Here is a 26,218-nt window from a genome sequence, read left to right as displayed (position 1 = left end):
TCCCTGCCCTTGGAGGTCAGGCAGGCACCAACACCGCTTCCAAAGATAAGAAATAAGACAGTCCCTGCCTGCAGGCTTACAATTTAAAAGACATGACAAAAGGAAAGGAGATTGGGAGGGAGGAGGGAAAAATTGAATTCAGGCACTAATAGTAGCCCAAATGTAGTCTCTGGAACTCCTTCCAACATGATCTTTAATGCTCTGGTGATCCTTCCTTTTTGGCCTCTGCTGTGTCAAATAAAGAATGGGTATATGACTTCAAATGTTAATACCAATGACTCAAACCTATTACTGACCATACCCTATGCATCTTCCAGCACAGAATTCTTCATGATGTGATAACCAGACAGGATTTAGCTCTACATTCATGAGAACTATAAATTAGGGCTGTACCCCGCTTTGGCCTGAACTCTGAGTTGAAGCGGGGTGCCTTGGGCCACTTCAAGCTACCTCTGAGTCAAGGTGGAAGGAGCACAAAGTGGCCCGAAGCAGATTGGGTCACTCCGAAGTGCTTTGGTGTGCTTCAGAGCAACCTGGAGGCCCAGCCCCCGTGCTGCTGCCCAGCCCCCAGCTCCTTTCCTTACCTGATCCTCTGGATGTGTGCTGGCAGCTGTCTTGTTCCAGGGAATGGGGGGAGCCATTTTTAAAATGCTGCCCTCCATTCCTTGGAACAAGACAGCGTCTGGCATGCATCCAGAGGGCATAGGAGCTGGCAGCAACAGCGACTCCCCCGGCAGCAGCCCACCCTCATTGCAAGCTGCTGCCACTGGCCTCACTCGAGCCTTCACGGGTACCTTGCAAATAAGGAACCCGTGAAGGCTTGAGCAGAGGCAGGAGTCTGCCTCCGACCGGGCGCCCTCCCCTCCTTGCAAGGAAGGGAGGGAGTGCAATTGGGGGGCAGCTCCTGCCCTCATGCCTGTTGACAGGCTGCGATGGGCAGCGGTTTCCCTGGCAGCGCCTTCCCCAGCAGCTCCCTCAGCGACACCAGTGGCAGCGGAGGCTCCCCTAGCGGTGGTGGCCTCCCCCACAGATCAAGGGCCCAGGTAAGGAGCTGGGGGCTGGGTGGGTGGCGTGTTGGGGGTGGGGGCAAAGCAGGATTCGGGTGTCCGAATCCTGCTTCAGCTTTGTAGGCCAGGCAGGCCTGAAGCAGCTTCTGAGTTGGATCAGGGGGGGCCATGCACAGCCCTACTATAAGTGGGTCTTGCTGGTGTAGGTGAAATATTGCCAGTCTAGAGTAGTTGTAACTTATATTCAGAACTTCATGTCACACTTCTTCTTTTTTTGCTGCAATCACTTCAGAGGATCTACTTCTTGAACATATTTTAGAGGCCACCTCAAGTTCTGTCCATTCCCATCCCAACCTGCACTGCTTAATCCTGTTTTCTTTTTCTCTACAGGCACTAGGAAGAGACCACTTAAGCAGACCAGTTGTAAGTATTGATTCTTGAGTTTGCTCAACAAACTACGCCTATTTATCACCAAGTGTGCAACGTTATGCATTTGGACTCACTTGACTCAAATTGCTATCTCATTTCAGCCTCCCAAAGCAGAGGATCTTAGTATGGTCTGTTTCACCAGTGGCACAACAGGTAGGTAACTTGAGAGAAAGTTATAGTCAGTATCTTCTGTAGCCAGCACTAATCCTGCATAAAGAAAGCTACAATATGTCTCAACTGAAATCATGGAGATAACAACACATCTGATTACTGACCCAAACAAGCTCCTGCCATAGCTACTCATGCCAATTACTTCAGGGGTTTTCAGACAAAACCTTGTCTTCGTAATACATTCTTGGGTATAACTATTATCGGACTTTGTTTTATTTCATGTTTCCTGAATAGGAAGGCCTTAATCTACAGGGTAACATTTAGAGATGTGCAAATTGGCAAAGTTCATTGGGGTTTCCCAGACTTGCCATGCAAGTTTCCCACAAAAAATCCCTCCCCCCACATAATTGTGGTTTCCCCCCCCCCCCCGAAGTGCTTTTTAGGAGTAAGTAGCAGCTGCAATGTTTTGTTGGCATGGTGGGTGGGGGATATGGCATTCTTTTCAGGAGACTGTGGGGTCCCAATCCAGGTTGACAAATGTATTCCAGAGTAGGGCCACATGGCTACTTCCCCCGCCCCCAAATAAAAGTAGGCAGCTTAAGCATGCTTTAAAAAATGTAAATAACATCATGTGTACTTTAGCCCTTAAATGACTAGTTTCTGAGAGAACGTTCATTCATTTGACTGTATGTTTATAGGTAACCCTAAAGGAGCCTTGCTAACACATGAGGGTGTTGTCGCTAATGCCGCTGCTTTCATGAAGAGTATAGAAGTAAGTTGCCATGGGCATGTGCCAAACTGACCATAGGCTGATCAATGCATATGCTTTTGCATCCTTGCAACTGTAGGGCAATCAAGTGACACCACTGTGATACTACCTGTTTCTTTTCTTACAGATGACTACCCCTTGTCTGCCATCAGATATATCCATATCATACCTTCCTCTAGCTCACATGTTTGAGAGAGTAGTACAGGTAAATGCATTACTAAGTTCTACTGGCTACCTAGGCAATGATATATAGGATGTCTCTTGGATCTCCTCAAAAGATTAAAATGCTTGCATGTCAATGGCCATTCAGGGAAGTACTTGGTAGCTGTATGCTGGCTCTGTAAGCAACCCAGTTGGCAAAAGGGTTGTGTTCCTTCCCACTTCATAAGGCTAAAGGTGGCCCATGATGAATATTGTGTCAAAATATATTCCAAGCAAGATCTTGAGATGGGGAATGTCTCTGCTATGTCCTCACCTTGTCTGACCTCTGTTTTGCCTACCTCTAGAGTTGTGTATTCATAAGACAATGACATGAAGCTTTCCAGAATGAAGGATTAGATGTAGTAAACGGCATTATTTTATTATTTTCATGCTGCTTTCCAGTCTCTGAGTTGTTACCATAAGGAAGAATCTTAAGCTACCACAAATATTCCTTGGGTTGTGATAACCATGTTTTACATCAAAACACCGGATCTCAAATTTGACTAACAGCAATCTGTTTTCATGTTCTCTTAGTACTCCTCATACATCAAGTGTCCCCAACTATCAGCCCTTGGCAATAACTGATGACTATCATCTAGGCCATTTTAATGGGTTTTAAGGGGCTCAACATGTGCTTGGAAGGTCTTGGTCCCAGTATATTGGAATATATTGAAGCCATCTCATGGTTGCCTTCCAGACTGTAATGTACAGCAACGGAGCAAAAGTAGGATTCTTCCAAGGAGATATTAGACTTCTAACGGATGATATGAAAGCTTTGAAGCCGACAGTCTTTCCAGTGGTGCCAAGACTGCTCAACAGGATATATGACAAGGTAAGATGTTGACCTGATACAAAGTGGTTTCACTTGTATTCTGTTTGTTACAACTGCTACTGAATGTGTTGTATTCATATGCAAACCTTTCCAGAAAGCACCATTAACTCTGTGTTTTAGAATTCTGATCCTCTCATTTGCAGCCTCCCTAGAAAACACCAATGAGCTTTCTCCTAACTCATTCATGTTATTTTACAGCTGTAAAATGAAGCAGCACACCATCCAGGATTGGAGGCATAACGACTGGGGGTGGGGTGGGGTGGGGAAGCAGGGGTAGCATACATACCAGCGACGTAAGTGCAGAATTGACTCTTGTGAGAATCAAGCGGGTGGTCCACAACAACTTTGGTAATACAGTGGCCTAATATATTGTAGATACAAAGTGGTGCCCAAACAAGCTTCAAGAAGTTATTGCTAAAACTTGCTGTGTCCAGGAAGCATGCTGAAGTGAAGGAGGGCATTTTACGGAACACAAGCATTTGGGACAAGCTAGTGTTCAAGAAAGTTCAGGTATGTGTTCCTCTCTGAGATTTCATCAAGGTTGACTCGTAGCACAAGACACGTTCTGTCTATAGAATCGGTGCCAGTACTTTTCATGGTGACTCTTATTTGACAAATGTTCTCTTCAATACCCTACAGGAAATCATGGGTGGGAAGGTGCGGATAGTCGTAACTGCGGCTGCCCCAATATCTCCATCTGTCCTAACATTCCTCAGAGCAGCCTTTGGATGTCAGGTAAGTGCACAGCCCATATGCTTCCCAACTCCAAAACAAGTGATTTATCATTAGTGGCATTCTTATGGATTGCCATGGTTACAAAATACTATGTGGATGCCTGACACGTATGAGTGGAACTGACTGAGGGAAAAAAGTTCTATTGGACAACTGCATGACTAACTCAGCCATTGTCACATTCTGCAACAGTTCTATGCTCCTACTGTGCAGATAGTGGTAATTATTTTTTTAAGAGCACAATAACGGGCTTGAGTCATTGCTGAGCACTGTGGCCAACTCCAAGTTCATTAACATCTTTGTTTTTTCCTTCTGTGGACCTGTGAAGTTGGCATGAGCTGTCCTCCTTTCTTTCCCTCCCACACCCCATTAATGTCCTGAGGTAGCAAGTACAATTTGCACTTGGTGATAGGGTGTGTTCTGATGTGGACTTCGATGTCTCGTGCCAGCAAAATCACTACCCCCTTATGGTTATTGAATCTTCTCATCTTCTCTTCCCTTTCTTGAATGTTCCTGTTTTTGGTGTGCATACGTACACAACACTGTCCTTTGCAAGCTAACTGTAACAGCAAGCTGGAGTGTCATCAAATGGACAACTATGCAGTTTCAAGCAATGCATCCCACCAGTCATGCTCTGCTAATTCCTATGCTGAATTTGGTACATGTGTACTAAAAACAGTGTTGCTATGAGATGGGTGCCTGAGTTGCACATTGAACACATGTGTCCATATAGCGGGTGTCACACTTGATCTCTGGCATATCCACTCCTAAAAGACCTTAAGTAGCAGAGCAGGAGAAGCATGCCTCACATCCTTTGCCAGAGTTGATGGTATTGGCCAAATGGACCAAAGGTCTGACATGGTATAATGCAGTTCCATGTTCTCTCATGATAAAGAGGTGCAATTTCATTCTTCAAAATCTGTGATAACAGCAGATGTGGTTTTAAATTCCATCCCTATGATGTTGGGATTAACAGATGGACACTGACAGCCCTTACAGTTTGCAAAGAAACTTAAAGCTTGGAAGGAGAAATACCCACCACGTATCATTCAGTGGACTGAATAATAATAATAATAATAAGATGATGATGATATTTCTATACTGCCCCATAGCCGAAGCTCTCGGGGCAGTTTACAGAAGTTAAAACATCAAATACAATATAAAATTTTAAAAGCCATTTACATACAAGCACACAGACAATATACACAAACAACATATAACTAAAAACAACTTTGAACTATCAGCCATAACTAAAGGCACATCCAGGACTGATTAAAAGTCGTCATGTGCTGCCAAATGCCTGGGAAAGAGAGAGGTCTTAACCTGGCACTGAAAAGATAATAACGTTTTACTGCTCTTGCTACATTTGGATGTGTCTCTTATGGCTGTCAATTTTGTATGGATGCTTATTTAGATATGTGGACTATAATATACAGTTATATATATGAAATGGAAATGTTACTCCTTATTTTTCCCTCTTTTTCTTTCTTTTGTTTATAGCACGGGTGACGTAAATGGTTATTGTGTATATTTTATGATATGCTCTTCTTTAGTCTTTTGTGGTCCCCCCTTTTTTGGTTGTTTTTTTTTCTTTGTTATTGTGTTATTGTATTTGCAAATATGTGTATATTAAAAAGCTAAAGAGGTGCAAATCAAAATACAATGGTAGCTCCTTTTCGGAGCTCTTCTCTTCACAATGCTGAACAACATGTTTCTCCAACAACAAAATGGCCTGTATCCAAGCAGAAAGCAATAGTTCTGCTTGTGTTATCCATGTTGGAGCATTACTTCTTGCTGACTGAAAGGTATTTCATTTGGGAGAATCATGTTATATCAGAGCAAATTTTGTCTTCAGTTGTCCAATGTGACAAGAAGTGAACTTCTTGCATATGCCAAATTGTTTAACACAGGGACGGAGCAATCCTATGTCCCCTGGACAGTGACAGAGGGGGACAGGGTTCAGTTTCTGGGCTTTGAGGTTGGAAACAGGGTTTTTGCCTCAGAGCCCAGAAACTGTCGTCCCCCCCCCCCGCCCTTAGCCAACATGGTTCTGGCTACATCTCTGTGCTTGGAAATGGAGCACAGAGACAGGAAAAGGGGGCACTCCCAGGGGCAGGGAGGGGAGGAGACTGGGGCATTGACCATATGACACTTCCTATGGCTGCTGCAGCCACATTCCCTCCACCTCCAAAGCACTGCGGCTATCACCTGTCTAGCAGAAATGCAGGGCAGCTGGAGAGCAGAGGCGAAGATCACCTCCGTGTTCCAGCAGCCCTGTGTTGGATACTTGGCGGCCTCAGAGATTGGAGGCTGCTGACTATCTTCGTGAGAGTGTACCCTTAAAGATGAACTCTCCTATATAAAAAATCTTTACATGGCAAGGAGATTGGGATGTCTTGCTTTCTTGCTAGATTGATTAGTATGAAAAGCCTCAATACTGCATTAGCGTAAAACATTTTAAAGATCAATATTAAGCTGGTCTACCAGGTGTGTTAGTGCCTATTACACCTGGGGTGGCTGGGAGATGAATAAGGATCGGGGAGGAATTAATTTAGTTTGCATTTTAATGTGAATTTACCTAATTTTGCACTTTCAACTCAATATGCAAACCGCAACTTGATTATTCTTCGAAATTCACATGTCTCTGAATGTTGCATTGGAGTTCTCCAATTGAAAGTTGCATACAAAAATGCTATATTGGTGGAAATAACATTAACATGAATTATATTAGGAAATTTGCTTGCAATTCATTGGTATATTAGGAAAAAATGTATACAAAAATGTTTGTATTAGGAGAAATGTGTACAAAAAATGCATACAAATCCTCACCTAAACTGAAAACAAATTCTCAAAGTTCAGGACAAACTGAACTTAAGATTGGAAGAATGAGAAACTGAAATTGACAGATGTGTCCATCCTTTAGAGATGAGTTAGTGTAATGTTCTCAGCCATATATGGAGTTGTGGCCTAAGTACGTAGAAGTATAAAAGCAAGCTGCTTTCCTCCAGAATCCAAGCTCACTGATAATGTATGGAAAACACTTTCCACAAATCATCCTGTTCTGTTCTTCAGTTGCCAATCTTGACAGCTACACTAGAAGGTATCACTGATCTCAGTGGAACTTGGTCCTGATGGAATGCTTAAGTGTATTCTGCTAATCATACAGCGGTAGAAGCTTGAGTAGAATCCATGTTGTCATGGCATGTGCTAAAACAAAACAGTGCAGCAAAACTGCAGCTGGATCTCAAGGGCTGCATGAGATCAAATATTTGTCTCCCTAATCAGATTTTTGAAGCATACGGTCAGACAGAATGCACAGCTGGCTGCACCTTCTCATTGCCAGGAGACTGGAAAACAGGTATGGTTTCTTAAACTTCCAACTATGGATGAGCACTATGACTTGGGCTTCAGTCTAGAGCTGGGGATATTATATGGGGAGGAGAAGAGTCAAAGCCATGGGCTAGGGGAAGGTAATCCTATCTTTTGAGTTTGAGGGGATGGAGCTTTTTATGGGGGCCCCTAATTCTTTAAGTTCCTTAAGTTCTATCATGAATAAGTTATTTTTCACATAAATATTGTGAGTTTTGTGATGGCAGCAAACTTCGCTTCTCCCATCTTCAAAATGCAACTTATTCTTCCATTTACTACCAAGTTCGGTTACGCAAGTCCAAATCCGATTATGAAGATTGCATTTCCATTCATGTAAGGTACATGCAACATCAAGGTGCAAAACTATCTAGGTTGGCATTACCTATCATGGTGCCCTCCAAATGTTTTGGATTAAAACTCATCTGCTCCAGCTAGTGTAGCCAATGGTTGGGGATGATGGGAGTTATATTACAACATATCTGGAGAGAACTAGGTTCGGGGAGGCTGCTCTAGGCTGTAAGTGCTGATGACGAACCTAGAAATATGAAGCAGGTTAAGAGTTGCTTCAAGATACAAGGAGTAGCAAGAAATAATGTGCTGACTTGAAAGTGCTCACTCTTGCTCTTAGGACAGTATCCAGTGGTAGTTGTACGTAAATTAGGACCATTTACTTCAATGGGTCTACTCTGTGTAGGAGTGCAATTGGATACTGCCCGTAATTATACATTCCAACCTCACAGAATCATAGAATAGTAGGGTTGGAAGGGGCCTACAAGGCCATCGAGTCCAACCCCCTGCTCAATGCAGGAATCCAAGTCAGAGCATCCCTGACAAATGGCTGTCCAGTCTCGTCTTGAAGGCCTCCAGTATGGGAGAGCCCACCACCTCCCCAGGTAATTGGTTCCATTGTCATATTGCTCTTACAGTCAGGAAGTTTTTCCTGATGTTCAGCTGGAATCTAGCTTCCTGTCACTTGAGCCCATTATTCCGTGTCCTGCACTCTGGGATGATCAAGAAGAGATCCTGGCCTTCTTCTCTGTGACAACCTTTCAAGTACTTGAAGAGTGCTATCATATCTCCCCTCAGTCTTCTCTGCTCAAGGCTAAACATGCCCAGTTCTTTCAGTCTCTCTTCACAGGGCTTTGTTTCCAGTCCTCTGATCATCTTTGTTGCCCTCCTCTGAACCCTCTCCAGTTTGTCTGCATCCTTCTTAAAGTGTGGTGCCCAGAACTGGACACAGTACTCCAGATGAGGCCTAACCAGTGCTGAGTAGAGGGGAACTAGTACTTCCCGGGATTTGGAAGCTATGCTTCTATGAATGCAGCCCAAAAGAGCATTGGCCTTTTTTGCAGCCACATCACATTGTTGGCTCATATTCAGCTTGTGATCGACAACAATTCCAAGATCCTTCTCGCTTGTAGTGTGGTTGAGCCACGTATCCCCCATCTTGTAACTGTGCATTTGGTTTCTTTTTCCTAGGTGCAGAACTTGGCATTGATCCCTATTAAATGTCATTTTGTTGATTTCTGCCCAGCGCTCCAGTCTATCCAGATCACTTTGAATTTTGTTTCTGTCTTCCAAAGTATTAGCTATCCCGCCCAATATTGTGTCATCTGCAAATTTGATCAGCATTCCCTGCACCTCCTCCTCCAAGTCATTAATAGAAATGTTGAAGAGCACTGGGCCCAGGACTGAGCCCTGCGGTACCCCACTCGTTACCTCTCCCCAGTTTGAGAAGGTCCCACTGATAAGCGCTCTTTGAGTCTGATTCTGTAGCCAACTGTGGATCCACCGGATCGTTGTTTCATCTAGCCCACTTTGAGCTAGTTTGCTCATCAGGATATCATGGGGCACTTTGTCGAAAGCTTTGCTGAAGTCGAGGTATATGATGTCTACAGCATTCCCATGGTCTACAAGGGAGGTTACTTGATCAAAAAGTGAGATCAGATTTGTTTGGCAGGACTTGTTTTTGACAAATCCATGTTGGCTTCGAGTAATCACGGCATTGTTGTCAAGGTGCTTCCAGATGGATTGCTTTATCATCCGCTCCAGAATTTTCCCAGGGATTGATGTCAGACTGACTGGTCTGTAGTTCCCAGGTTCCTCCTTTTTACCCTTTTTGAAGATAGGGACAACATTAGCCCTCCTCCAGTCATCTGGCACTTCCCCCGTCCTCCATGATTTCTCAAAGAGAATAGACAGCGGTTCTGGGAGTTCTTCTGCCAGTTCCTTTATTACTCTAGGATGCAGTTCATCTGGCCCTGGAGATTTGAACTCATTCAGAGTAATTAGGTGTTCCTTGACCATATGCCTATTGATCTCAAGCTGCAATCCTGCCCCTTCAGCCTGTACTTCGCCTTTGCCAGGGAGGTCACAGACCCTCTTTTGGGAGAAGACTGAGCCAAAGTAGGAATTGAGCACCTCTGCCTTTTCTTTGTCATCTGTTATCGTTTTGCCATCCTTATTTAATAGCTGAACCACCATTTCTTTCCTCTGCCTTTTACTATGCACGTAGCTGAAGAAAGCCTTTTTGTTGTTTTTAGCATCCCTTGCTAACCTCAGCTCATTCTCAGCTTTAGCCTTCCTGACGCCATCCCTGCAATTCTGTGCTATCTGCCTGTATTCTTCCTTTGTTACTTGGCCTTCTTTCCACTTACTATATAAATATAGGAAGTGGAAATCCATATCCAGACCTCAATTTTTTATTCTAAACAGCTGTCTAGGCAGGGTAAAGAGAAAATTGCCCTGAGAACGAAACTAAATTTCTGAGTGGGTGTTCTTCTTTAGGTCACGTTGGACCGCCCCTAGCCTGCAACATTGTGAAACTTGATGATGTTTCTGAAATGAACTACTTTGCATCAAATAATGAAGGGGAGGTAAGTATCCTCTTTCTGATTAGCATTGTTTGAACTGATACTTGAAAGTACTTTATTCTTGCAAGAGGAATAAAGGCGGGATATAAATGCAATAATAATAATAATAATAATAATAAGGGGACTAACGCCAATTTTGTGTGCCTTCTGTAGATTTGTATTAAAGGGCCAAATGTATTCAAGGGTTACTTGAAGGATCCTGAGAGAACAGCGGAGGCACTTGATAAGGATGGGTGGCTTCATACTGGAGATATTGGGAAATGGATGCCGGTAAGTTGGTGGCCACTGAATTTTGCTCCCCAAGCTATTCTGTAATTGTCGTGGTGCATGAAAAGGATGCTTTAAAGGGCTTAAGGAATCCAGACTTGTAGAAGTCATTCCCTTGGAAAGAGGAGGAAGAGTTTTAGTCCTACTATGTACAACACTCTGAACATCAAAAGCAAAACCACTTCTTCAAGTTGTAGATAAGTGGAGCCTGAGAGCATACTTCGCTGAGATAGTCGAACGTGGATTAGCAAAGGGATAGGCAGTGAGGATTCACTGCAAAAATCCAGTGAATTTAGTCGGGCACCAGATCACTAGTTTCAATAACTGTGTTATAGATCAGTAAAACCTATTGTAGATCACTCTACAGTGGGTGGCAGAAGGTAGATTGGCAATCTATCAGAGGATCACATAGCACCTGCTGTCTGCTGAGATTCCTCCAAAGAATGCTGGACTAAGTAAACTTTTGCCCAACTCGGCACCACACTTGTTAGGTTTTCTTTAATTTACTTAAAATATTTTTATACTGCCTTCTGAGGCAGAGTCTCTTCCAAGATGGTTTACAGAGTAATTTTAAAAAATAAAATACATTTAAAATAGCAGCCTAAAATATTTAAAATAACTGCAGTTAAAAAACTCACGCTGATTAAATGGGCACACATCAATTTAAAAGCAGACCGAAAAGTCTAAGTCTTGAAAGCCTATTTAAAAATAATCTGGGAGGGAGCCGCACATCCCAAGGTAGAGCATCCCATAAAGATGGGGCCATCACCAACCAACCCCCATCTCTTGTGCCTGCCAATCAAACAGATTTTATTTGAGGGCACGTGAGCATGGCTTCCATGGCCAATCATAGAGCCTGGACAGGTTCATACAGGTACAGGTGATCCTTCAAATATCTTAGGCCCAAGCCATTTGGAGTTTGAAAAGTGATTAGTAGCACATCAAGTTAGGCCCAAAAACGTACTGGCAACCAGTGCAGCTGGTAGAGAATCTGCATTATATGTTCTGGTTGCATGGCACCCACAAGCAAGCAGACAGCTGCATTTTGCATCAGCTGAAGTTTTCAAACTGTCATTAAAAGAAGCCTTCCATAGATAGGCTGACCATATTTCCTTGGAACAAAAACAGGATATTGGGATGGCAATAACGGGACGGGGTTATGTAATATTCCATATTCATGAAGCGTACCACACTGAACACTCTAATGCAGGATTGCAGTGACCAGACTGCAAAAAATCATAAACATAAACCAAAAAGAAAAAAAAAAGGAATGAACACCCCGACTGCTATCACAAGCCGGTATATGCTAATATCGGATATTAATAATATAATCAGATATTATATCCGCTGTAATACAAAAATAGCTAATGGCCTGTTGAACTGAAATATGAGTCTGAAAAGTCCGAATCAAACTGCATGTAGGGCAGAAAGAATCTCTGTGAGCGGAATGATGGTAGAAATAACAATAAGACTCACCCTCTTGGCTCCCACACGCTGAATGGGGCTTAGCGACCGCCTCTTGAATTCCCCGCCACTGCAGACAAGCAAGGGGGCGGCGTCTGATCATCGCTAGCTCAAGTAGATCATCTATGCTGCAATTACTTTGAGATCATGGTACTTTCAAATGGCCCCTTCATGGATCACTGCCTTGTTGTGGTGAACGGGCTTGCGTAACTCAGTGAAGCCATAAGCTATGCCATGCAGGGCCACCCAAGATGGAAAGGTCATGGCAGAGAGTTCTGACAAAATGTGGTCCACTGGAGAAGGAAATGGCAACCCACTCCAATATTCTTGCCAAGAAAACCCCATGGAACGTATCACAAGGCTAAAAGATATGATGCTGGAAGATGAGCCTCTCAGGTCGGAAGGTGTCCAATATACTACTGGGGAAGAGGAGAGGGTATTTCCAAGTAGCGCCAGAAAGAGTGAAGCGGCTGGGCCAAAGCCGAAAGGACACTCAGCTGTGGATGTGTCTGGTGGTGAAAAGAAAGTCCGATGCTGTAAAGAACAATATTGTTTAGGAACCTGGAATGTAAGATCAATGAATCATGGTAAGCTGGAGGTGGTCAAACATGAGATGGCAAGACTGAACATCGACATCTTGGGAATCAGCGAACTAAAATGGACAAGCATGGGTGAATTTAATTCAGGTGACCATCATATCTACTACTGTGGGCAAGAATCCCTTAGAAGAAATGGAGTACCGCTCATAGTCAACAAAAGGGTGGGAAAAGCAGTATTGGGGTACAATCTCAAAAACGATAGAATGATCTCAGTACGAATCCAAGGCAAACCATTCAACATCACAGTAATTCAAGTCTATGCCCCAACCACTGAGGCCGAAGAAGCTGAGGTTGATCGGTTTTATGAAGACCTACAACACCTTCTAGAACTAACACCAAAAAAAGGTGTCCTCTTCATCATAGAGGATTGGAATGCTAAAGTAGGAAGTCAAGAAATAAGCGGGATAACAGGCAAGCATGGCCTTGGTGTACAAAATGAAGCAGGACAAAGGCTAATAAGAGTTTTGCCAAGAGAACACACTGATCATAGCAAACACTCTTTTCCAACAGCACAAGAGGCGACTCTACACATGGACATCACCAGATGGTCAATATCGGAATCAGATTGATTATGCACTTTGCAGCCAGAGATGGAGAAGCTGTATACAGTCAGTCAAAACAAGACCTGGAGCTGACTGTGGCTCAGATCATGAGCTTCTTGTTGCAAAATTTCGGCTTAAATTGAAGAACATAGGAAAAACTACTAAACCATTCAGGTATTACCTAAATCATATCCTTTATGAATATACAGTGGAGGTGAGGAATAGATTTAAGGGATTGGACCTGATAGAGAGCCTGAGGAACTATGGACGGAGGTCCGTAACATTGTTCAGAAGGCAGCAACTCAATCCATCCCAAAGAAAAAGAAATGCCAGAAAGCAAAGTGGCTGTCTGATGAGGCTTTACAAGTAGCTGAGGAAAGAAGGGAAGCGAAAAGCAAGGGAGAAAGGGGAAGATATATCCAACGGAATGCAGAGTTCCAGAGAAAAGCAAGGACAGACAAGAAGGCCTTCTTAAATGAACAATGCAAAGAAATCGAGGAAAACAGAATGGGAAAGACTAGAGATCTCTTCAAGAAAATCGGAGGTCTCAAGGGAACGTTTTGTGCAAAGACGGGCATGATAAATGACAAAGAAGGCAAGGATCTAACAGAAGCAGATGAGATTAAGAAGAGGTGGAAAGAATACACAGAAGAACTATACAGGAAAGATCTGAATGTCCCTGATAGCCATGATAGTGTGGTCACTGAACTTGAGCCGGACATCCTAGAGAGTGAAGTCAAGTGGGCCTTAGGAAGCATTACTAACAACAAAGCTAGCGGAGATGACAGTATTCTAGCTGAGCTATTGAAAATCCTAAAAGATGATGCTGTTAAAGTGCTGCACTCAATATGCCAACAAATTTGGAACACTCAAGAGTGGCCACAAGACTGGAAAAGGTCAGTTTACATTCCGATTCCAAACAAGGGCAACCCCCAAAAATGTTCAGACTACCGTACAATTGCCCTCATTTCACATGCCAGCAAGGTTATGCTCAAAATTCTACAAGCTAGGCTTCAGCAGTATGCGAACTGAGAACTACCGGAAGTACAAGCGGGGTTTCGAAGAGGCAGAGGAACTAGAGGTCAAATCGCCAACATTCGCTGGATCATGGAGAAAGCAAGAGAATTCCAGAAAAACATCTATTTCTGCTTCATTGACTACGCTAAAGCCTTTGATTGTGTGGATCACAACAAACTGTGGCAAATTCTGAAAGAGATGGGAGTTCCAGACCACCTTACCTGTCTCCTCAGAAACCTGTACGAGGGTCAAGAAGCAACAGTAAGAACCAGACATGGAACAACCGAGTGGTTCAAAATTGGGAAAGGAGTATGACAAGGCTGCATATTGTCGCCCTGCTTATTTAACTTATATGCAGAGTACATAATGAGAAACGCCGGGTTGGATGAATCAGAGGTCGGAATTAAGATTGCCGGGAGAATTATCAACAACCTTAGATACGCAGATGATACCACCCTAATGGCAGAAAGTGAAGAGGATCTAAAGAGCCTCTTGTTGAGGGTGAAAGAGGAGAGTGCAAAAGCTGGTTTGAAACTCAACATTAAAAAAACGAAGATCTTGGCATCTGGCCCCATCGCTTCCTGGCATATAGAAGGGGAAGAAATGGAAGCAGTGACAAATTTTATTTTCTTGAGTTCCAAGATCACCACAGACGGTGACTGTAGCCATGAAATTAAAAGATGCTTGCTCCTTGGCAGGAAAGCTATGGCACAGCTAGACAGCATAGTAAGAAGCAGAGACATCACCTTGCCAACAAAGGTTCATATAATCAAAGCTATGGTTTTCCCAGTAGTAACGTATGGCTGTGAGAGCTGGACTATAAGGAAGGCTGAGCACCGAAGAATTGATGCTTTCGAACTGTGGTGCTGGAGAAGACTCTTACGAGTCCCCTGGACTGCAAGGAGGTCAAATCAGTCCATCCTAAAGGAAATCAACCCTGAGTGCTCATTGGAAGGACAGATACTGAAGCTGAAGCTCAACTATTTTGGCCACCTAATGCGAAGAGAAAACTCCCTGGAAAAGACCCTGATGCTGGGAAAGACTGAAGGCAAAAGGAGAAGGGGACGGCAGACAATGAGATGGCTAGATAGCATCACTGATGCATTGAATATGGACTTGAGCACGCTCCGGGAGAGAGTGCAGGACAGGAAGGCCTGGTGTGCTATGGTCCATGGGGTCATGAAGAGTCGGACACGACTGAATGACTGAACAACATTTTCAAATGGACGTAGAAAAGCACAACTGGCCACAGGGGTTTGGTAATAAAACTATTCGAGTAAAGCTGGCCACCCTACTTCAAGGCCTCTGTACTTGTAAGCATGACTAACCGTTATAGTAATGAGGAAATGGCTGCATGTTCTCCCCTATATTATGGGGAGCTAAGCTGGCATATTGCAAGCATGGGGTTCATCTTGGAGATGATCCGTGCTTCCTTCACATTTCAAGTGTGGTGTCTAGCATGACGCCTAACTGTTCATAACCTGTAATCCTTGTTAGGAGGGCCTTGCACAGAACATGCTAGATCAATGCATGAACTGCTGCTTGCCCCAAACATCCATTTCTATGGTGTTCCAAGCTGAGGGAACTGCCTGGTTCTGCTCATCTCTCTCCCAATATTGAAGGAAAATTGCTTTGTTTTGCAAGGCTTAAAAGCCGGTAAGTGAATAATGGGATATTGCAATTCAGATAAAAACCTTGCACCATACAAAGCTGGAACTGCTGAACATGGGTGCTGACTCACCATTCTTATAGGTGCCTACTCCTTAGTATCAGAGTGCAAGAGCACTCAAGAGCTTTTGGAAATGTATTCAACTTGACTCCTGAAATATACTCCTAAAGCATGGAAAACTATCATTTGTTTATTTAAAACTATTTTTATGGTGCTTTTAAGGGTAGAACTCTTTCAAGGTGGCATACAAGATTAAAAAAGCAGACAAAAGTATACAAATAGGGAATAAATAAATATATAATAAAATACTGTAAAGCAGTAAAAAAACAGATTACAGCGATAAATCTTGCAGCCCACAGATTACGGGAAGGCCAGCAAAAACAGGTGGATCTTCACAGCCTTCATAAAACTAAAAATATTTTTTTTAATGCTCTTCTGCAGAGTGGGGTATTGAAGATAATTGACAGAAAGAAGAACATTTTCAAACTAGCTCAAGGAGAATATATTGCACCTGAAAAGATTGAAAATATCTACATCAGAAGTGCTCCTGTAGCACAGATCTATGTGCATGGGGATAGCCTACAGGTAACTTGTGTGCTCCTTTCAAGGCCAGCCCAAGACTTTTTGCTGCCTGAGGCAGAGCAGCAAATGCCCCCCATCCCCACAATCCACTCAAGGTTCATAGTATCGAAAGCCAGCCAAGTTATATTGATACATGAGGCAGAAAATCCCATAAGCACTTCTTCCCATTTCTGGCAATAGAAATATAATGATAACAAAGTAAATAACAATTTGCTGCCCTTTTATGACACCTAAAATCTGCTGCCTGAGGTGATTGCCTCACTCTGGCTCATGGTAGGGCTGACCCTGGTTCCTTTTTAGAGCTCTGCCTTGAATTACAGTGCTGACTTGTCTGCTTTGTGGCCAGATGATCCAATCTGAATGGTCAGTCTGAGACATGCTCTGCTTCTGAGATGGGGTAATTGCTGGGTATAATGACAGCCTAAGGAACTGCATGCTCATAAAGGTGTACTCTTCCCAACGTGAAACAACTCATAGAATCTTTGGCCCCAAAGATCTGGTATGTTTTTAAATGAGAATCTCTGGGAATAGGTAAAAATGCTGCCCTCACCTAAGCTTCCTGGAGTCTGATTGTTCATCTGTTTCTTTAAACAGTCTTTCTTGGTGGGTGTGGTGGTTCCTGATGCAGACACTCTTCCAGAGTTTGCTGCAAAGTTGGGAGTGAAAGGTTCACATGAAGAACTCTGTTCAAGTGCAGTAAGTGCCACTCTAATTCCTGAAGACCTGGTTCTTTTAGCGATAATAGAAAACTGTGGTACCTAGATTAAGCCAGATCTTGCAATTCAATAATATGAAGGCAGATTAGCATGTCTACATGTAAATATCTTGACTATTTGACTCAGCAGCCTAATGTGCCAGTGACTTCCGGGGGGGGGGGGGGGAGATTGTCAGATGAGGTTGCAGCACCTCATTTAAAACCTGCAAGTAGTTACTTGAATTATTCATGTTACTTGAATTATTCATATGCATGCCTTTAGTATAGCCTGCCAAACTAGATCTAAGCAGGACGGGAGGAAAATGGATATACAATTGCATCAGTAATTCTAAACTGAGATTTGGCAATCTAGGCTGGTATAGTGGGTGAAGTAGTGAAAGGAGAAAGTGTCTATTGGGACTGCTTGTACCATTGCTGAATTATAGACATGTATCTTGTTCTTATTTCTTGACTTAAACTCTGTCAATTACCTTGAGTGGAAAGATGAGTTAATAAACTTGCCCTTCCCATGCAATTGTTCAAGAGTGACCTAACTAAATGTTAGGCATTGGGCAATAATCCTGAAAGTGGATATAGTACAGTCATACACAATCTGCATGTACTCTTTCCAGTGTGTGTGCGTGTGTGTGTGTGTGTGTGTTTACTAAAAATCCTGTAAATGTGTGCTGTTATGATGGTCTCTCTCTATGGCTCACCCATACAAACTTCTAAGAAGTCAAATCTTAAGCAATGTCGTGTTCTGGCAACTAATGGATTTGGTGGTGCTGGGAAGGTGTGGTATTTAAGCCTGTCTACACAAGGCATTTATTGCGCACTCTTGATTCTTGCGGATCATTTACACAATGTTGTCATCCTCCAGGGCTTCTCCTGTGCTTTGCAACCAGTTTAGGGTGCAATCCTAGGCCTTTTCTCTGTCTAAATATGCATAGGATTGTGCCCTTAGTTTAGTTTTTTTTCTTCTAATGAGTCTAGTATATCCTGAATGGTGGCATGAAACCCCCTTCCACAGTTCACCTGTACTACATTGCCACCTAGTGGTTGTGTAAAAGAACATATAGAAAGGCAGAGAAAGAAAACCCCATGGAAAAAAGCAAATGTAAAGGAGTTGATCTTAATCCCACAAAGAATCCAGAAACAGAAGCCTCTGTGAAGGTGTGGGTTAAAAGCTTTAAAAGAAAAGCCCTCTGTTTAAGTTCTCAGATTTAAAAAATATAGCCTTTCTCTAAAAACAATCCTTGAAAGGATACTGGTGTTTTAAAGATCCCATAAACAAGGGCAAAACATCTGGAGGACCATGTGTTCCCCACCCCTGTTCTAGAGTAATGGAAGGTTTGGCTCCCACAAAATATTGGTGCAGTATGAATTCATTTCATAGGGTTAAGATACAAAATGGAAAGGGCGGCGGGGCGGGGGAAGCAGTGGCTAAAGAGACACTGGGCTTCTCCACACCAGGCTTTTTAACTGATAACTTACTGGGGCTTCTGCTTCCGGATTCTTTCTGGGGTTAAGATCAGCTCCTTACATGGGCTGACACAGGTCTGTCTGTCTGTCTGTCTGTCTGTCTGTCTGTCTGTCTATCTATCTATCTATCTATCTATCTATCTATCTATCTATATCTATTTCATTTCTATACCGCCCAATAGATGAAGCTCTCTGGGCAGTTCACAAAAATTAAAATCAAACAACACACAATAAAACAATTTAAAATATATAGAACATTAAAACCACAATATAACAATACAACCACAATAAAACCTAGCAGCAGTGCAGGAGTTTAAAATACAGATTTAAAACAGCAAAGATAAAAATTTAGAAAGCTAAAATGCTAAAATGCCTGGGAAAATAAAAAGGTCTTCACCTGGCGCCGAAAGGAATACAATGTAGGCGCCAGGCGAACCTCACTAGGGAGCTCATTCCAGAGCCGGGGTGCCACAACAGAAAAAGCCCTCCTCCTAGTAGCCACCCGCCTCACTTCCTTTGGCAGGGGCTCACGGAGAAGGGCCGCTGATGATGATCTTAAGGTCCGGGCAGGCACATATGGGAGGAGGCGATCCTTCAGGTAACCTGGCCCCAAGCTGTTAAGGGCTTTAAATGTTAACACCAGCACTTTGAATCAGGCCCGGAAATGGACTGGCAGCCAGTGCAGCTGGAAAAGTACTGGCATAATATGAGCTCACAGGCCAGTCCCTGTTAACAGTCTTGCTGCCCTATTTTGGACCAGCTGAAGTTTCCGGACCGTTTTCAAAGTCAGCCCCGCGTATAACGCATTGCAGTAATCCAGGCGAGAAGTTATCAGAGCATGGATAACTGACTGTAGCTAGGCTTTCTCTGTCCAGATAAGGGCGTAGTTGGTATACCAGCCTAAGCTGATAAAAAGTGCTCCGTGCCACTGAGTTCACCTGTGCCTCAAGTGACAGTTCTGGATCCAAGAGCACCCCCAAACTATGAACTTGATCCTTTAGGGGGAGTGCAACCCCCTCCAGAACAGGTTGAATATCACCTAGCCGGGCAGACGAACCACCCACTAACAGTACCTCCGTCTTGTCTGGATTGAGTTTCAGTTTATTAGCCCTCATCCAGTCCATTACCGTGCCCAGGCACTGGTTCAGAACAGCCACTGCCTCACCTGGGTTTGATGAGAAAGAGAAGTAGAGCTGGGTGTCATCTGCATATTGATGGCACCTCAGCCCACACCTCGGGATAACCTCCCCCAGCGGTTTCATGTAGATGTTAAACAGCATGGGGGATAAAATAGAGCCCTGTGGAACCCCATGGCACAATTGCCATGGCACAGAGCAATAATCCCCCAGCACCACCTTCTGGAATCGGCCATCCAAGTAGGAGCGGAACCACTGTAGTGCAGTGCCTCCAACTCCTAACCCAGACAACCTATCCAGAAGGATACCATGGTCGATGGTATCGAAAGCCGCTGAGAGGTCCAGGAGAATCACCAGGGTCACACTCCCCCTGTCCCTCTCCCGGCAGAGGTCATCCCACAGGGCGACCAAGGCAGTTTCCATTCCAAAACCAGGCCTGAAGCCCGATTGAAATGGATCTAGATAATCCGTTTCATTCAAGAGTGCCTGGAGCTGTCCTACAACCACCTGCTCAAGCACCTTGCCCAGGAAGGGGATGTTGGCCACTGGCCTATAATTGTTAACATCCTCTGGGTCCAGGTTAGGTTTTTTCAGGAGTGGTCTAATTACTGCCTCTTTTCAAGCGGCAGGCACCACTCCCTCTCTCAAGGAGGAATTTACAACCTCCTGGACCCAGCCGGACAACCCCTCCTTGTTTGATTTAATAAGCCATGAAGGGCAAGGGTCAAGCACACAAGTGGTTGATCGGACTTGGCCAAGCACCTTGTCTGCATCCTCAGGCCTCAGTAACTGAAACTCATCCAGTAAAACTGGACCAGACGGTGCTCTGAACGCCTCTACCAATGGAACTGCATTAATGGTGGTGTCCAATTCATGACGAATCTGAGCGACTTTATCCTCAAAGTGCCGTGCAAATTTGTCACAGCGTGCTACCGAGGGTTCCACCATCTCTCTCCCTGGCCCAGAATGTAACAGGCTGCGAACCACTCGGAAAAGCTCCGCTGGACGACACTGAGAAGATGCAATGCTGGTGGGAAAGAACTGTCTCTTTGCCACCCTCACCGCCACAGAGTAGGCTCGATAGTGGGCTCTTACCTGTGTTCGGTCAGACTCAGCAGGAGTTTTCCTCCACCTGCGTTCTAGCCGTCTCCCCTCTTGCTTCATTGCCCTCAGCTCAGGTGTATACCAAGGAGCTGGCCGGGCTCTGCTCAGAGGGAGAGGGCGCTTGGGCGCGATCGTGTCAACCGCCCGAGTCATCTCTGCATTCCACAGAGCGACCTGGGCTTCGACAGGAGCACCAGCCATACCAGCAGGAAAATCCCCCAGAGCCCCCATCGGAATCCATTAATCTCCGGGGGCGGACCATTTTAATAGGTCCCCCACCCTTGCAGAGGGGAAAGGCCGCCAGGAGTCTAAACCTCAGCAGGAAGTGATCTGACCATGACAAAGGGACAGATGTTAATTCCTCCACTTTCAGATCACCATCCTCCAGCCCAGTCAAGAAAATCAGATCAAGCGTGTGTCCTTTTATATGCGCTGGGACGATGACATGTTGGGACAGCCCCATGGTTGTCATGGCGGCCATGAAGTCCTGAGGCGCCCTGAATACAGCGGCCTCGGCATGGAAGTTGAGATCCCCCAGGACCATCATCCTGGGGGTCCTCAACACCAAGTCCGAGACCACCTCCGTCAGCTCAGGCAGGGAGTCTGATGGGCAGCGGGGTGGGCGGTACACCAACAGAATCCCTAATCCGTCCCGGGTACCCAGCACAAGGTACAAACACTCAAGATCTGCACTCGAATGAGCAGGAAGCCTGGAGAGGGTGATTGAATTCCTATAGACCACGGCAACCCCCCCTCCCCGACCCTCAAGTCGGTGTTGGTGCTGCACCTAGTACCCAGGAGGGCACAGCTGGGAGTGACCCCTCCCAGTTCCCCCACCCAGGTCTCAGTAATACATGCCAGGTCAGCCCCCTCATCCACAATCAAATCATGGATGAGGGAGATTTTATTTTGGGCCGACCTGGCATTCAGCAGCAGCACCACCAGACCCGAGGGCAGACTGGTAAGGCTGCCAGGAACCATCAGGTTGGGGGAAGAACCAGAAGAGGGGACAGCTGTAAGGTGTCTAGCCCCTCTTCTCCTCAGCTGGCCTGTTAATCCCCCAATGCCATACCTCCCCCTGCCTGTGACCACAGTTATGGTGGCACCTCCCCGACCCCCTGAGTTGCCCAATAGTCCTCCCAGGCACATATTAAAATGTTAGGATATAAAATGCACAACAGTTTAAAAGAATATAAAAGATAAAAGAGATAAAAGAGAACAGCAGCTAAGGAGGAGCAGATAAAGTCCACGTTTGCCCCTTTCCCCTTGTCTTTAAAGCTGCTGCCCTCTGCTGCTGCTATTTGCTGCTGGTATTGTGGCTGCTGGTGTCTCTGGAGAGGCAGGTGGGTGAGTCTTCAAATCCTACGTGACTCCAAGTGCGACGCTAAGTGCGCACTTAGCGTCGCACTTGGCACGATGCCGAGGCGCTGCTTCTGGAAGCCCCGCCTTAAGTACCTGTGGGCGGGGGCAGAAGCAGGCTCAGGCTTAGGATCCACCTGGTGCAGCTGCTGGCTGGTCCTCCTTCCCCAGGCTCCTGGGACTTCCTTTGTCTGCAAGTTCTACATGTTTCATTATATAGCCACCAGATGGCACTGTGTTATAGCAGAACTGTGCAATTTCACATGGCCATTAAAGCATGTGAACTTAATTAATGGCCATTAAAGCATGTGAACTTTTCAAAACTGGGATAAACGTCAGAAAGCGTGGGAGATGCCCTAGAGGTTGACAGTGTCATGTAAAGGACCCACAAACTTCCATGAGTGACCAATTACGAGCATGCAATAAAAGCTTCATGTTTTTAGAAATGCTGACTGTGATAATACTGATGCAAGACAGTTTGTCCTCCCCATCAGTAACCTGAATCTTTAATGACTTGTCATATGGCCATCTCTGGCATAGAAGTCTCAGTTCTTCTCCTTGTTGCTGGCCTGTATAGAGAGGCTAATAACTACCCTAGTCTTCTTGACATTGTATAGGATCCTGCCTCCCCAGCATACTTTCCAGGTCTAAACCTCTGATTTGGGTTCTCAATCTGTAGTCCCTTATTCTCTACTTCTAGGGGCATTACACTTCCTAAGCTTAAAAATGATACAGTGCTACTGATAAAATTATATGTTGCTTCTAGGCAGTGAAAAAAGCTATTTTGATGGACCTGGTGAAGTTGGGGAAAGATGCTGGCCTCAAATCCTTTGAACAAGTGAGTAGTTATTCACCATGGAATTTGCTCAAGGCTACTGCTGTTAAATGGCTTTAAACAGAATGAGCTCTAGTGCAAAATGAGACAGATTTGGCATAGTTATCTTAAACTCCATTCCACTTGTGTTGGAAGGAGGCTTGAATGCATAAATGAAGAGGCTATATAATGGCTGTTCTAGAAGAGACTAAAATAACCCCATAAAATTTCCATAGTTATTCTAGTCATATCACTTTACAAAATGAATGCAACATCCTGGATACTGGAGGAATTTCAGTTAAGTGGAGTTAGTCTTAAATCTTATGACTGGGCTTCCAAAATGCTTCAGTGGTCGCAGTGGATGGACTCTTGATATCCTGGAACATATGGCTCAAATTTCTGTCTCAAACTCTGACCTTTGACAAGTCCAGAGCTGTGCTCAATTATTTACACATCAATAATGGAAATCTAGGCTGTTGGAGGGAGTTGCTAGAATGGAGGCTAAACATGCATGCCACTCTCCATACTATGGCAAATAGTCCCAGGTCTTTGCTCCCAGTTTTAAAGTTTTATAAATGGTTTACCTCAAAATGGCTAGGGAGGAATGCAAGAACTTGAAGCAAGGGGCACATGGTGTGCTGTACAAATAATGAAATGGTTGACACCTCCTAGCTCCTTTAATATAGAAAGGAAATAGGGATGCCTGTTTCAAGAAATACTGCTCCTTCTTGAACCAAGTAATTATTCTTTCATGTATAGCTTCTTTAAGGTAAAATGGCAACCTTGGTCCTAAGGCAAACAGCACATCCAAGTACAGACTAACATATTGAACATACTTAATCATGACAAAATATTTTCTCCACAATCAGGTGAAAGATATCTACCTTCATCCAGAGATGTTCACAGTTGAAAATGGACTCTTGACACCAACACTAAAGGCAAAGAGAACAGATGTATCCAAATTCTTCAGGAGCCAAATTGATGCCCTCTATGTTTCCAATATGTAAGCAGGACAAAGGCTATCTCGGCTAAATGAGTTTCCAATGGACTATGCAAGCACATGCTAGACACTAAACAGTTGGTCAATGAATGACCTAAATAAGACAACTTAAGTGTCCTTTTCTGTTTAAAGGAAAACATGGTTGGCTAAGGGAATACCAGGTTGCAGTGCATTTTTTGTATAAAAAAATGGCTAAGGTATTCAAGTGGAGCATGCCAACTTGTATTGTCTGAAACAACTGGGGAAGTTGTCTTACGACTTCACAATATTGTATAACCCAAACTGAAATGAAAAGGCCTTGATGGTTCAGATATATGGAACATAAGACTACTGTTCTTGAGGTTGGAATAGCTGTATGGGAAAGTATCTAGCTCTCAAAGCTTGTCATGTGTCAAAGAGTCTGTAATGTAATTACAGACTCTTAAGACATTACGTAATTACATAATGTACTGCGCTGAGTTAGTATGATTAAACACTAACTTAATCTGCTCCCAACCCATGGCTTTACCCCATAACAGAGGCAAGTAAGATATTGTGATGCGCTCCATGGCTTTGTATGGACATGTATTCTAGGTTTGTATAATATCTCTGAGCAAAGCCATGCATTCCATCATTCTGTAATGAGCATGCAAATATCCTAGCACCAAATGTACATATCCTTTTTTTTAAAGTTAGGATATCCCAATTCTGCTAAGGCATAAGCTGATTGTATTCCTGCTGGCTGAAAAAATTGAATGTGTAAATAAAAATAAAATAGCACTTTCTGAAATTTTGTCTTCTGTTTTGAGTACATTAGCTAGCTAGAACATCTGTCATATCATGCATCAGAGGCCTATTAGATAAGGGCAAAGATACTTAGAACATCCAACTGGCTCATAACCAAAGATTTTCTGTATCTAGCCATGTTCATGTTGCATACTAAAGACAAGAATTTTATATTTAAAACTTGCTAGTCATATAGGACCAGCTGCATTCACAGGAATTCTGTAAGGAATGCTCACCACAGGTTCTGGTCTATGTTCTATTCTTGCACCCCACCCCCAGAATTCCATGAGAGCCAAGTTTCATTTCCCAATGGAAGATGCTACTCCTAACCCTTACATTAAATCTATTCAAAATTTAAAAGTTTTTGGGTTGGGTGGACAATAAGGGCTCAGAAGTGTAGCCCTAGACTACCAAGGCCAGGAGTTAGATCCATTGTCATGCTAGCATAACAGGTCTATCTCCCCTCACCTTGCCCCTGCAGCTTTCCATGCTACTGAAAAATCTTCTCTGGAGGGTTTCCCAGTTCTGTGGAACAGATTTTAAGTAAACATGGAGGGAGGGCAAATTGCCCCCTCCTAGTTCTGCTGACACTGCTGGATACAGCCCTTGTGTCCCACTTTCTGCAAAGAGTTAGCTACACTTTTCTATCGAGTAATGGGCATCGAGATTAGGTATGTTGGATCTTTCTGATTACAAATGCAGCAGCCCCTACTCACTGGCCCTAAAAGTGGAGAGTGTTCAAGGAAAACATTTTCGGAACAGGATTTGAAGATTAAGTAGTAGGAAAACTTTTCTGTACCAGATTAAAGTCAGCTATTGGACAAAAACATTTATGATCTCCAATATTAGCCAACTAGTCATCCCTGTGAAGTTTACAAGTAGAGTGAAATTGGGAGAGCTATCGTCATTGCTATGAAAGTACACTTAATTGTACACATTACAAGGGATCTGAAATAGCCAATACCAGGAGGCCAACTTACAGGCCTATCTGCATTTGGACTAGAGCATCCATGATGCAGTACTATCTTTCCTGACCAGCACCAGCAATCCTTAATTATTTGTTATGCAAGAGGATCATGTGTCAAAAGTCATACGTTGGCCTAAAACTGACTGAAATGCCTGTTACTGTTTGCCAAGTTCTGGGAATGGCCATCGCCCATTTGTCTTTGGCAAGTAGAACTCCCAGGAATATCATTTCTGAACACAGAGGGATAATTTAGCTGTTCGTGCGGATAGCTTTTTGAGAGACCTGCACTACCCATACAAACATAATCCTCTTAAGACCAACAACTACTGTAAGTTCATTTGATCTATGCTGAATTTAGATTTTTTTTATCACTTAATGAAGTTGACTAATATTACAAAGTTGGTGAGAAAAATGCCTACCCATTTTCATGTTAT

At 43.9% G+C, this 26,218-nt stretch overlaps 1 protein-coding gene across 4 annotated transcripts in view; it reads left to right on the top strand.

Annotated features, from left to right (window-relative positions):
• ACSL5 (acyl-CoA synthetase long chain family member 5) overlaps positions 1-24,818 on the top strand; it is a 49,274-nt gene extending 24,456 nt beyond the window's left edge. For 2 of the 4 annotated variants that reach the window (XM_084846202.1, XM_084846203.1), the window contains exons 8-21: positions 1,398-1,430; positions 1,538-1,589; positions 2,246-2,319; positions 2,444-2,521; positions 3,215-3,349; positions 3,725-3,859; positions 3,989-4,084; positions 7,367-7,439; positions 10,238-10,326; positions 10,477-10,593; positions 16,323-16,466; positions 17,058-17,159; positions 23,005-23,076; positions 23,922-24,818. In XM_084846202.1, coding sequence (XP_084702328.1) covers positions 1,398-1,430; positions 1,538-1,589; positions 2,246-2,319; positions 2,444-2,521; positions 3,215-3,349; positions 3,725-3,859; positions 3,989-4,084; positions 7,367-7,439; positions 10,238-10,326; positions 10,477-10,593; positions 16,323-16,466; positions 17,058-17,159; positions 23,005-23,076; positions 23,922-24,059 — 1,338 coding nt within the window. In that variant the 3' untranslated portion in view covers positions 24,060-24,818. Of the gene's footprint in view, positions 1-1,397; positions 1,431-1,537; positions 1,590-2,245; positions 2,320-2,443; positions 2,522-3,214; positions 3,350-3,724; positions 3,860-3,988; positions 4,085-7,366; positions 7,440-10,237; positions 10,327-10,476; positions 10,594-16,322; positions 16,467-16,809; positions 16,872-17,057; positions 17,160-23,004; positions 23,077-23,921 lie in introns of those variants that run through there. The other 2 variants (XM_084846204.1, XM_084846205.1) reach the window with 2 other exon arrangements.
• The last annotated feature ends 1,400 nt before the right edge of the window (positions 24,819-26,218 follow it).

This window comes from Heloderma suspectum, chromosome 3 (assembly GCF_057233095.1).
Source record: "Heloderma suspectum isolate Gila_16-S chromosome 3, 16-S_ref, whole genome shotgun sequence".
In the NCBI taxonomy this organism is placed as follows: domain Eukaryota; kingdom Metazoa; phylum Chordata; class Lepidosauria; order Squamata; family Helodermatidae; genus Heloderma; species Heloderma suspectum.
Note: the sequence above shows the minus strand (reverse complement) of the source record. Positions and strands in the feature narration are given on the sequence as shown.